Below are 11998 nucleotides of genomic sequence, written 5' to 3' on the forward strand. Positions count from 1 at the left end.
CTGCCAAGGAGGAGTCACCTGCAGCTCTGAAAGTAACCAACATCAGAGGGACCGATGGTGTTGTACCGTCACCTACTCCCAATGAATTTATGGATTCTTCTGCCAAAAACTACTCGGCCAAAATATCAGCCCAACTTTTGGCGCAGAAGACCCCGGTGGTAAGTAAAGAGAAGCAAAACCACATTTGAGTTATTGGTGAAACACAACGTCATGTCAACAAAGAGCAACCAAGATGATTCAGGGGACCGGAGGCTAAAACACAGAAGGAACGGTTGCTGGAATTGGGCAGGTCTAGTTTAACGAAGAGAAGGACAAGGGGGGACGTGATAGCAGTGTTCCAGTATCTCAGGGGCTGCCCCAAAGAAGAGGGAGTCAAGCTATTCTCCAAAGCGCCTCAAGGCAGGAGAAGAAGCAACGGATGGAAACTAGTCAAGGAGAGAAGCAACCTAGAACTAAGGAGAAACTTCCTGACAGTGAGAACAATTAACCAGTGGAACAACCTGCCTCCAGAAGCTGTGAATGCTCCAACACTGGAAGTTTTCAAGAAGAGACTGGACAGCCATTTGTCTGAAATGGTACAGGGTCTCCTGCCTGAGCAGGGGGTTGGACTAGGTGACCTCCAAGGTCCCTTCCAACTTTTATTATTGTTGTTGTTGTTATTATTATTATTATTATTATTATTATTATTATTATTATTATTATTATTAAATTCTTCAACCAACCCTTAGGAAGAGCAAGAGGAGAAATCTCGCTTCAAAGCCAGATGGTGGTGGTAGTACTGGTGGAAGAACGTTCTAGAGTCATGGTGTCACAATGGGGCATTCCATCCCTGGAAGTCTGCAGAGAAGACACCCACCCACCCCCATATCCCCTTGCTAGGACGGTCTGAGGCCCAATGTCCCACGTCTGGAGTTGCCTCTGCAGATGGGCAAGAAGAGTCGCAGAGCAATCTGCTACCCGCCCTTCAGCAAAAGGCTTTCGTTTTGGCGAGAGGTAGGTGGTCCCCGAGGGGGAGGCATCCTGCCTTGGCTTCTTCCAGAGGATCCCGGCCTTCAAGAAGGTCTCTCCTAGATCAGCCGTGTCCAGGAGAAACTTCAGGGGCCTAATTCGCTTGGATAGGTTGGAGAAGAACGGAAGAGCCGAACAGGGAGTAACAGTAACACCACTTTACAAACCCTTGGTAAGGCCACCCTTGGAATCCTGGATCCAGCTTGGATCGCCACGATGTAAAAAAAAACAAAAAAAGACGCTGAGACTCTGGAAAGAGTGGAGAGAAGAGCAAAAAATGTGGTGACTGGAGGCTAAAACATACAAGGAACGGTTGTAGGAATTGGGTCTTTCCAGTTTAATGAAGAGAAGGACGAGGGGGGACATGACAGCAGTCTTACAGTATATCGGGCTGCCCCAAAGAAGAGGCAGTCAAGCTATTCTCCAAAGCGCCTGAAGGCGGGACAAGAAGCAAAGGATGGAAACTCATCAAGGAGAGAAGCAACCTGGAACTAAGGAGAAACTTCCTAACAATGAGAACAATTAACCAGTGGAACAACCTGCCTCCAGAAGCTGTGAATGCTCCAACACGGGAAGTTTTTAAGAAGAGACTGGACAACCATTTGTCTGAAATGGTGTAGGGTTTCCTGCCTGAGCAGGGGGTTGGGCTAGATGACCTCCAAGGTCCCTTCCAACTCTTGTTATTCTGTTTCCGAGAAGGAAATGCTGTTAGCCATTGCACCTAAGATGCCTTGAAATCTGCTAAGGTAGAGTAGGCAACCCCAGGCTCAAAACTAGTCCGCTGTTTTTATACTTTTCTTCTTATACCTTGTTGGGGTTTTGTTTGGGTAAAATTTGTGTGTGTGTGTGTGTGTGTGTGTGTGCGGGGGGGGGGATATATGTGGCCCAGACTTCCCTGAAGAAGGAGTAGTTTAATCCTGGATAATTGTTCACCATCCGGGAATCTTCAGCTCTTGCTTTTCTCAAGAGATTCACCTATAAATAGATGATGATGATGATGAAACTGCCATATTGCCAACTTTTTCAATCTTGGGAATTTTAAGATGGGTGGACGTCAACTCCCCAAATTCCTCCGTCAGCCTGGTTTGAGATGGGTGGACTTCAACTCCCAGAATCCCCCAGCCAGCCTGCTTTGAGACGGGTGGACTTCTACTCCCAGAATTCCCCAGCCAGCCTGCTTTGAAATGGGTGGACTTCAACTCCCAGAATCCCCCAGCCAGCCTGCTTTGAGACGGGTGGACTTCAACTCCCAGAATCCCCCAGCCAGCCTGCTTTGAGACGGGTGGACTTCTACTCCCAGAATCTCCCAGCCAGCCTGCTTTGAGACGGGTGGACTTCAACTCCCAGAATCCCCCAGCCAGCCTGCTTTGAGACGGGTGGACTTCAACTCCCAGAATCCCCCTGCAATTCTCAGAATTCTGAAAGTCCACCCATCTTAAATTTATCAAGCTGAGGAAACTGCCCTATTGGTCACAGAAACTGGGTCACCTCCAAGCTCCACGTTCATGTCCAACCCGTGAAGCTGGGGAGATACCTTCACACAAGGACTTTCAAGAGGTCCCATGAACTTTCCACCAAGCCCATGAAGCCAAGAAGTGGTCTTTTCTTCCATGGCGTCCCAACCCTCACCTGGATGGCTCATGGGTGCTCTAACTTCACAAAGGTTATAATCTTAATCATAATCATAAGAGCAAAGTTGGAAGGGACCTTGGAGGTCATCTAGTCCAACCCCCTGCTCAGGCAGGAAACCACATGCCATCTCGGACAAATGGCTGTCCAGTCTCTTCTTAAAAACTTCCAGTGTTGGAGCTTTCACAACTTCTGGAGGCAGGTGGTTCCACTGGTTAATTGCTCTGGCTGTCAGGAAATTTCTCCTTAGTTCTAGGTTGCTTCTTTCCTTGATTATTGTCTATCCATTGCTTCTCGTTCTGTCTTCAATTGCTTTGGAGAATATCTAATAATAATAATGATGATAATAAAGTTGGAAGGGACCTTGGAGGCCATCTAGTCCAACCCCGTGCTCGGGCAGGAAACTCCATGCCATCTCGGACAAATGGCTGTCCAGTCTCTTCTTAAACACTTCCATTGTTGGAGCATTCACAGCTTCTGGAGGCAGGTTGTTCCACTGGTTAATTGTTCTAACCAGGTTAACTGGTTGCAGAGCTTATGTTCTCCCCCCCCATAATGACCTGTGCCCGAACCTTGTGCTCACCCGTCACTAAGAGGGCTGATTGTGTTCCACCTGCAGGAAGAGGCATCGCTCCAGCGCAGACAACACCTGGCCAGGCAGGGCCTGATGGGCAAAGCCATCTCCTCCTACGCCCAGCTGTTCGAGAGGTAACAATCACACACACACACACACACACACACACACACCTCTTAAAAGATTGAGGAGAGCATGGTTTGCTCCAAAGAGGGGAGTGGGAGACATCAGGAAGCAAAACAGACGGGTTAAGGTGAATTATCACTGTGTGGAGAAACTTCCTGACCGGGAGGGCAATTAACCAGGGGAACAGCTTGCCACCAGAAGTTGTGGGTGCTCCATCCATCACTGGAGGTTTTTAAAGAAGAAATTGGACAGCCACTCACTCGTCTGGAATGGTCTAGGGCCGTGGCGGTGAACCTATGGCACGGGTGCCACAGCTGGCACGCAGAGCCCTCCCTGTGGGCACGCGCGCCGTCGTCCTAGGCCTTCCGCTGGGTTTTATAAAACCTTTTCCCTTTAGGCCTCCGCCGCCGTGTGCAAAAAAAGAGGTTCAATCAATCAATCAATTTCAACTTCTCGGGGGGGGGGGGGGGAAAGATCTTGCAAAGTTGGAATTGATTAATTGGATTTTTTAGTCCCACCCAGTCTGCCTTTACCACCACAGTCGCCCACATCCAATGGGCCACGCCCACCCAATGGGCCACGCCCACCCGGCACCTGACAATACATAAGTGGTTTTGGGTTGCAGTTTGGGCACTCGGTCTCTAAAAGGTTCGCCATCACTGGTATACAGTAGGTTCTCCTGCTTGAGCAGGGGGCTGGACTGGAAGACCTCCAAAGTCCCTATCAGCTCTGTTCTGATTGATTGATTGATTGAAATGGTCTAGGCGCAGGAGTAGGCCACTTTGGCTCTTTTATGACTCGTGGACTTCAACTCCCAGAATTCCTGAGCCAGCATGGCTCAGCTTGGAAACCTCTCCCTTTCCCCTCAGCGTGGCTGGCTCAGGAATTCTGGGAGTTGAAGTCCACCAGTCATAAAAGAGCCAAGGTGGCCTAGCCCTGGATAGGGTCTCCTGGCTGAGCAGGGGGTTGGTTTGGAAGACCTCCAAGGTCCCTTCCAGCTCTATTTCGATTGATTGATTGATTGATTGATTGATTGATTGATTGATTGATTGATTGATTGATTGATTGATTGAAATGGTCTAAGGGTCTCCTTTTCCTCTCCTGCCTGCTTGCCTCTCTCCCTATTTCCCTCCCTTTTTCTTTCTTTCTTTCTTTCTTTCTTTCTTTCTTTCTTTCTTTCTTTCTTTCTTTCTTTCTTTCTTTCTTTCTTCCTTCCTTCCTTCCTTCCTTCCTTCCTTCCTTCCTTCCTTCCTTCCTTCCTTCCTTCCTTTCTTTCTTTCTTTCTTTCTTTCTTTCTTTCTTTCTTTCTTTCTTTCTTTCTTTCTTTCTCTTTTCTTTCTTTCTCTTTCCTTCCTTCCTTCCTTCTCTCTCTCTCTTTCTCTCTCTCTCTCTCTCTCTCTCTCTTTCTTTCTTTCTTTCTTTCTTTCTCTTATTTATTTAATATCACACTTTTATTATTTTTATAAAGAAGGCGGTGAACATATCTAACCCTCCTCCCTCCTCCCATTTACATCACAACGACAACCCTACGAGGTGGTTTGGGCTAAGAGAGAGAGAATCTTAGCCACTTTAAGACTTGTGGACTACAACTTCCAGAACTCCCTAGCCAGCCTTGCTGGATGAGGAATTCTGGGAGTTGAAGTCCACACATTTTAAGATTTAGAAAGACAGTGACAAAACAACAAAACATGTTGTCCACACACAACCCTGTGAACTAAATCAGTTGCACTTAGCAGTGCCGTTCACACAACAGGCCACCTGCGTATGGTCTTCAACTTGGGTCCTTTGCGCTTGCTTGCACCTCCTAGCGTGCAACACACATCCTAAACGTGGCTTAAGACAACCCAGGTTAGGCAGTATGGCAAATGCAGTCTGGAATGGAGCCAGTCCACGCCATGCTGCCGCCATCAATTTTTGAAGCTTCATCCTCTGGATTTTTGCCATAGCAGAACTCACACCTGCGCCCTCCCAACCGCATCTGCCTGTCGCATTTGGGAACCGCAGACTTCCTCCAGGCGCGCCGGTTTCCCAGGTGTGAGTACAGGTGCGCTCGGCCTGCGCAAGCCTGTCACCGCTGTATTTTGAGCCTGTTGCAGCATTGCTTTTTTTAAAAAAAATCACCCAACAATGTCATAGATAGTATCTGTTTTCAGAGCACTGGATCTAATGGAGATATTTAGGGTGGGGGATGATTTCCTGGGAATTATGATCTTCTGTTCTAGTTTATTCCCTGTTCTGTTCTGTTCTGTCCTGTCCTGTCCTATCCTATCCTATCCTATCCTTTCCTTATTCTATTCCCTATATTCTATCCTATCCTATCCTATCCTATCCTATCCTATCCTATCCTATCCTATCCTATCCTATCCTATCCTATCCTATCCTATCCTATCCTATCCTTATTCCTTCCCCTATATTCTGTCCTGTCCTGTCCTGTCCTGTCCTGTCCTATCCTATCCTATCCTATCCTATCCTATCCTATCCTATCCTATCCTATCCTATCCTATCCTCTACTCTACTCTACTCTACTCTACTCTACTCTACTCTACTCTACTCTACTCTACTCTACTCTACTCTATTCTATTCTTCTCCCATCCATCCTATCCCAGATGGAGAATGAGAGAGAGAAGAGATGGATGGATGATATAGATGTTAGATATAGATGAGATAGATAGATAGATAGATAGATAGATAGATAGATAGATAGATAGATAGATAGATAGATGATAGATAGATATAGATATAATAGATATAAATATTGATAGAAAATACATAGAGAGGGAGATGGATAGATGGTGGCAGGCTCCATTGGAAGGAAAAACTGTTTAGAAATAGAATTTGCATGTCAATAAAGAAAATAGTGAGCTCCGAGCTGGGAGAATCAGAGGGCTTTTTCTGGTTTGTTCCAGGGATGCCCTCCGAGTTGCAGTCCCCAGCGTGCATGGCCAGTTCTTAGAGCCTCCATCTTTCACCTCCACGGGGTCCTTTAGATGTACCGTGAGCCCCGTCTCACCCACCACTCCTGACCAAAGGTGAGTAGAGATGTGACTCCTTGGGGGGGGGAACCTTCTGCAGATCTTCTAGAGGAAGTTCCAGCCTGTAGGGCTTCTGGACCACCAGAGATACCTCATACTACAAGACCCATGATCCCCAGGCAGGGAAAGTTCCCATCGCTCTGTCAGGGAGACAGCAAGCCCAGCCCAGGATAGTCTCACAAACAACTGTGCAACAGATCAGGGGGTGCCGATGACACCGTGGTCCAGATGTTGGGTGAGGCTGCAAAAGCTGGCACCGTCGGAATGGCAGAGTAGAAGATCTCCACAGCCCACAGCTGGTTAAATCTCCCCCAACCTGGAGGTACCTTGCACTATAAGACCCATGATTCCCAGGCAAGGAATGTGGCCCCATCAGTCTGAAGGCCTCGAAATGTGCAGAGAACATGGATGCTGGTAGATACCACATGATGTGGCTACTCTGGGTGAGTTGGAGCTGAAGAGTTCCTGGGCGTTGATCTCACCCATTCCTTCCTCAGGTACAGGGAATCGGTCCAACCAGCCAAAAAGTCCTTCGCTGATCCAGGATCACCCCTTTCTCCCAGCATATCTTCTACCCGCCCCTCCAGGACCGTCTCTGTGTCTGTGGCAGAAGTCGCCGATGAAAATAAGAGCCGACAAGGTGGGTGCCAATTCAAAAGCCTTGAATACGCTTCACATTATGAAAGGGCTCAAAGTCTTTGTCGCGACCCCCCATCTTGACTTTTTTTGACCTCCGCCGAACAGATGGCCCTGCTGTGGCTCAGGAGTGAGTTGGGGGAGAGGGGGACACCCCAGACTACAAATATTCTCTTATGTTTTGGCTAGGGCAGGGGTAGGCAACCTTGGCTCTTTTACGACTTGTGGACTTCAACTCCCAGAATTCCTGAGCCAGCCGTGCTGAGGGGAAAGGGAGAGGTTTCCATGCTGAGCCACGCTGGCTCAGGAATTCTGGGAGTTGAAGTCCACGAGCCATGAAGGGGCCATAGTTCTCCCATGCTGGCTCAGGAATTCTGGGAGTTGAAGTCCACGAGTCATAAAAGAGCCAAGGTGGCCTACTCCTGGTCTAGGCCTAGGCCGCTTTATGACTCGTGGACTTCAACTCCCAGAATTCCTGAGCCAGCCATGCTGAGGGGAAAGGGAGAGGTTTCCAAGCTGAGCCACGCTGGCTCAGGAATTCTGGGAGTTGAAGTCCACGAGTCATGAAGGGGCCATAGTTCTCCCTTGCTGGCTCAGGAATTCTGGGAGTTGAAGTCCACGAGTCATAAAAGAGCCAAGGTGGCCTACTCCTGGTCTAGGCCTAGGCCGCTTTATGACTCGTGGACTTCAACTCCCAGAATTCCTGAGCCAGCCATGCTGAGGGGAAAGGGAGAGGTTTCCATGCTGAGCCATGCTGGCTCAGGAATTCTGGGAGTTGAAGTCCACGAGTCATAAAAGAGCCAAGGTTGCCTACTCCTGGCCTAGGGATTCTTATCTGATCTGCAAATCTCCAGGTGGCCACTAGATGGCAGCAGATTAATAGTTCTCCTGTTCTCTCTGGTGCCATCTAGAGGTCATTTTTGATAACAGCCCCTAAAGGTAAGGAAATGCCAAGATGGATTCAGATACCTTTGCAGGCAACTGTAGCCCCTCCTTATAAAATTCCCAGCATTTAATCCGAGAGCCCAGAAATTCCAACTCCAGTCTAGGATGAGACGTAGTTTAACTAAGAGGCAAAAAGATTCTAAGGCATCATCAGTTAGGGCCGGGAGTGCCTTTTGAGTACAGGAAGTCCTCGACGTACAACCACACTTGAGCCCCAAATTTCTGTTGCTAAGCGAGGCATTTGCTAAATGAGTTTTTCCCTATTTTATGACCTTTCCTGCCACAGTTGTTAAGTGAATCACTGCAGTTATTCAATTAGGAAAACGGTTGTGAAGTGAAGCTGGCTTCCCCCCGTTGACTTTGTCAGAAGGTCGCAAAAGGGGATCACGTGACTCAAGACACCATGACCGTCATAAATATGACTCCGTTGCCAAGCATCCAAAATTTGATCACGTGACCCTGGGGGGAGGGTGCAAGGTTCACGTATTTGAAATTTGGTCATAAGTCCCTTTCTTCAGTGCTATTGTAACTTTGGACAGTCACTAAATGACTGGTTGTAAGTCAACGATTGCCTCTACTTTGTGCTCCTCTCCTCCCCACCTTTAACTGTACTTATTGTTATTGTTGTTATTTGTTTTGTTATTTTAATGTCTACCAGTTTTAAACTTGGTAAAATGCCCAGAAATTGGGGGAGGCACAGGAAGGAAGGAAGGAAGGGAGGGAGGAAGGAAGGAAGGAAGGAAGGAAAGATAAAAAAGAGGAAGGAAGGAGAAAGGAAGGAAGAAAGGAAAAGGAAAGGAAAAAAGGAAAGGAAGGAAGGAAGGAGAAAGGAGAGGAAAGGAAAAAAAGGGAAGGAAGGAAGGAGAAAGGAAAGGAAAAAAGGAAGGAAGGAAGGAAAGGAAAAAAGAAAGGAAGAAAGGAAAGATAAAAAAGGAAGGAAGGAAGGAAAAGGAAAGGAAAAAAGGAAAGGAAGGAAGGAGAAAGGAAAGGAAAAAAGGAAGGAAGGAAGGAAAGGAAAGGAAAAAAGGAAGGAAGGAGAAAGGAAAGATAAAAAAGGAAGGAAGGAAAAGGAAAGGAAAAAAGGAAAGAAAGGAGAAAGGAAAGGAAAAAAGGAAGGAAGGAAGGAAAGGAAAGGAAAAAAGGAAGGAAGGAGAAAGGAAAGATAAAAAAGGAAGGAAGGAAAAGGAAAGGAAAAAAGGAAAGAAAGGAAGGAAGGAGAAAGGAAAGGAAGGGAAAAAAGAAAGGGAAGGAAGGAGAAAGGAAAGGAAAAAAGGAAGGAAGGAGAAAAGAAGGAAGGAAGGGCAGTGGTCCTTGATTTACGACCACAACTGAGATCCAAATTTCCGTTGCTAAGCGAAACAGTTTTTAAGTGAGTTTTGCCCTATATTTACGACCTTTCTTGCTAGACGTATTAAGCGAATCACTGCTGGTAGAAAAGAAAAAAGAAGAGAAGGAAGGAAGGAAGGAAGGAAGGAAGGAAGGGCCGAAAGGAGCGAAGGAAAGAAAGTCAGTCCCTTTCTTCTCCAAGCTGACCTCCAATCCCGCTCTTCTCTGTTGCAGAGGCCGACCGTCTGGCGGATAGCAAGAAGACCCCCAAGCACAAAGCCCCTTCCCCACACCTCGTCCCCACCGTCACCGTCCGCCCAGGGTCCAACACCAAGCCGGTCCTTCCTCCCATCCCGTCCGGCCGGAAGAAGCCCAAAGCGGCCGCCGTAGACAGCTACGCCTCGGTCCTGTCGTTGAAGCCCTAGCCTTAGGAACCCCCCCCTCGCCCCCCCTCGGACACCTTTTACTCCCGAGCACCACTTAGGGGGGGGTCCCGACTCCCAGAGACTCTGCTTGAGCCAGCCCAAGGAAACGCCCATCATTGTTATTATTATTATTCTTATTATTATTATTTAAAAAACTCCTTTGGTGACGCACTGCGGATCCGCAACGATTTCTCGGTGCAAAAAAAAAAAAAAAAGTTTCCTTCCGGCTCCTAAACCACTCGACGGATTTTTTTTCCCCGGGTTAAAAAAAAAAAAAAGACAAGAGATTATTTAGTAGATTATAAGGATATTTAGAACGAGAATTGATATTTTCCCCTACCGTGTCAGGAACCCGTTGGTCCGTATAAAATGAGTGCCTGATGATTTCCAAACATTCCTCATACGTTTCTAGCGCCTTTTAAATCAAAGACGTCCAGGTGTGAAGTTGCGGGGTGGGTGGGTGGGTGGGGTTGTCGTCTGGCCAGTGGCCAGACATCTGAATTTTGATGACGTGACCCTGCGGGATGCTGGGATGGTTACGTGGAAAGCCACCCCTAACTCCCTTTTTCCTGGTGCCGTTGTAACTCTTGAAATGGTCACTAAACGAATGGTCGTAAGTCGAGGACTACCTGTACAATCTTTCTGACGTTCCCTGCACGTTCCTCGGCTCTCTGCCGACACCACGACAATGGTCTGCATAGGTAAGTGTGCGCACTCTAGAGGATACGGCTGTGTGTCTTAACACACAAGCCTCGTTGCAAGGCTTCAGGATGCTTTTATGCAGAAGTAGATCACGCAACAGCAAAACAACAAAGGGATTTTATTTCCGAAATCCACGGAGTGAGCAGCTCTCTCTTGAGTCACCTGGGCTCTTTTATGACTGGTGGACTTCAACTCCCAGAATTCCTGAGCCGGCATGGGGGAAACTATGGCCCCCTCGTGACTCGTGGACTTCAACTCCCAGAATTCCTGAGCCAGCATGAGGGAACTATGGCCCCTTCATGACTCGTGGACTTCAACTCCCAGAATTCCTGAGCCGGCATGGGGGAAACTATGGCCCCTTCATGACTCGTGGACTTCAACTCCCAGAAGTCCTGAGCCAGCATGGGGGAACTATGGCCCCCTCATGACTCGTGGACTTCAACTCCCAGAATTCCTGAGCCAACATGGGGGAACTATGGCCCCCTCATGACTCGTGGACTTCAACTCCCAGAAGTCCTGAGCCAGCATGGGGGAACTATGGCCCCCTCATGACTCGTGGACTTCAACTCCCAGAAGTCCTGAGCCAGCATGGGGGAACTATGGCCCCCTCATGACTCGTGGACTTCAACTCCCAGAAGTCCTGAGCCAGCATGGGGGAACTATGGCCCCCTCATGACTCGTGGACTTCAACTCCCGGAATTCCTGAGCCAGCATGGGGGAACTATGGCTCCTTCATGACTTGTGGACTTCAACTCCCAGAATTCCTCAGGCAGCATGGGGGAACTATGGCCCCCTCATGACTTGTGGACTTCAACTCCCAGAATTCCTGATCCAGCATGGGGGAACTATGGCCCCCTCATGACTTGTGGACTTCAACTCCCAGAATTCCTGAGCCAGCATGGCTCAGCTTGGAAACCTCTCCCTTTCCCCTCAGCATGGTTGGCTCAGGAATTCTGGGAGTTGAAGTCCACCAGTCATAAAAGAGCCAAGGTTGCCTATCCCTGTGTTAGGGTATGAATACAGAGTCCTGGACTTACAACAATTCATTTAGTGGCCATTCAGTTACAGCAGCATTGAAAGCGATTTATGACCCTGTTTCATACTTATGACCATTGCAGCATCCCTGGGGTCACCTGATCAAAATTCAGACACCTGGCAACTGAGTCGTATTTACAACGGTCGCAACATCCCGGGGTCAGGTGATTTTCCCCTTTTGCGACCTTCTGACAAGCAAAGTCAATGGCGGAAGCCAGATTTGCTTAACAACCACGTCACTAACTAAACAACTGCAGTGACTCACTTAACAACCGTGGCAAGGAAGGTCATAAAATGGGGCAAAAATTCGACCAATGTCTCAGCGGCAGAAATTTGGGGATTCAATGGCGGTGGTAAGTTGAGGACTCTTTATCAATGCATAGATGCACGCTAATATATTCATATGCACCCTGCTTCTGTTCCTCAGTTCTTATTGGCTCCCGTTTCAACCACAAAAGTTGTGTTGCGTGCGTTTGGAGCTCCACAATTACACAATGGCTGATAGTCAAATGAGCTTCAAAATAAAACTTGCATTCGCTCACCCATCGTTGCAGAGAATT

At 48.0% G+C, this 11998-nt stretch overlaps 1 protein-coding gene across 1 annotated transcript in view; it reads left to right on the forward strand.

Annotated features, from left to right (window-relative positions):
- LRGUK (leucine rich repeats and guanylate kinase domain containing) overlaps positions 1-10842 on the forward strand; it is a 41637-nt gene extending 30795 nt beyond the window's left edge. The window contains exons 16-20 of the mRNA XM_081331756.1: positions 1-158; positions 3257-3345; positions 6244-6366; positions 6867-7009; positions 9511-10842. Of these exons, the coding sequence (XP_081187882.1) occupies positions 1-158; positions 3257-3345; positions 6244-6366; positions 6867-7009; positions 9511-9701 (704 nt within the window). The 3' untranslated portion in view covers positions 9702-10842. The remainder of the gene's footprint in view (positions 159-3256; positions 3346-6243; positions 6367-6866; positions 7010-9510) is intronic.
- Positions 10843-11998: the final 1156 nt, after the last annotated feature.

This window comes from Vipera berus (assembly GCF_964194415.1).
Source record: "Vipera berus genome assembly, chromosome: 6".
NCBI classification, from domain to species: domain Eukaryota; kingdom Metazoa; phylum Chordata; class Lepidosauria; order Squamata; family Viperidae; genus Vipera; species Vipera berus.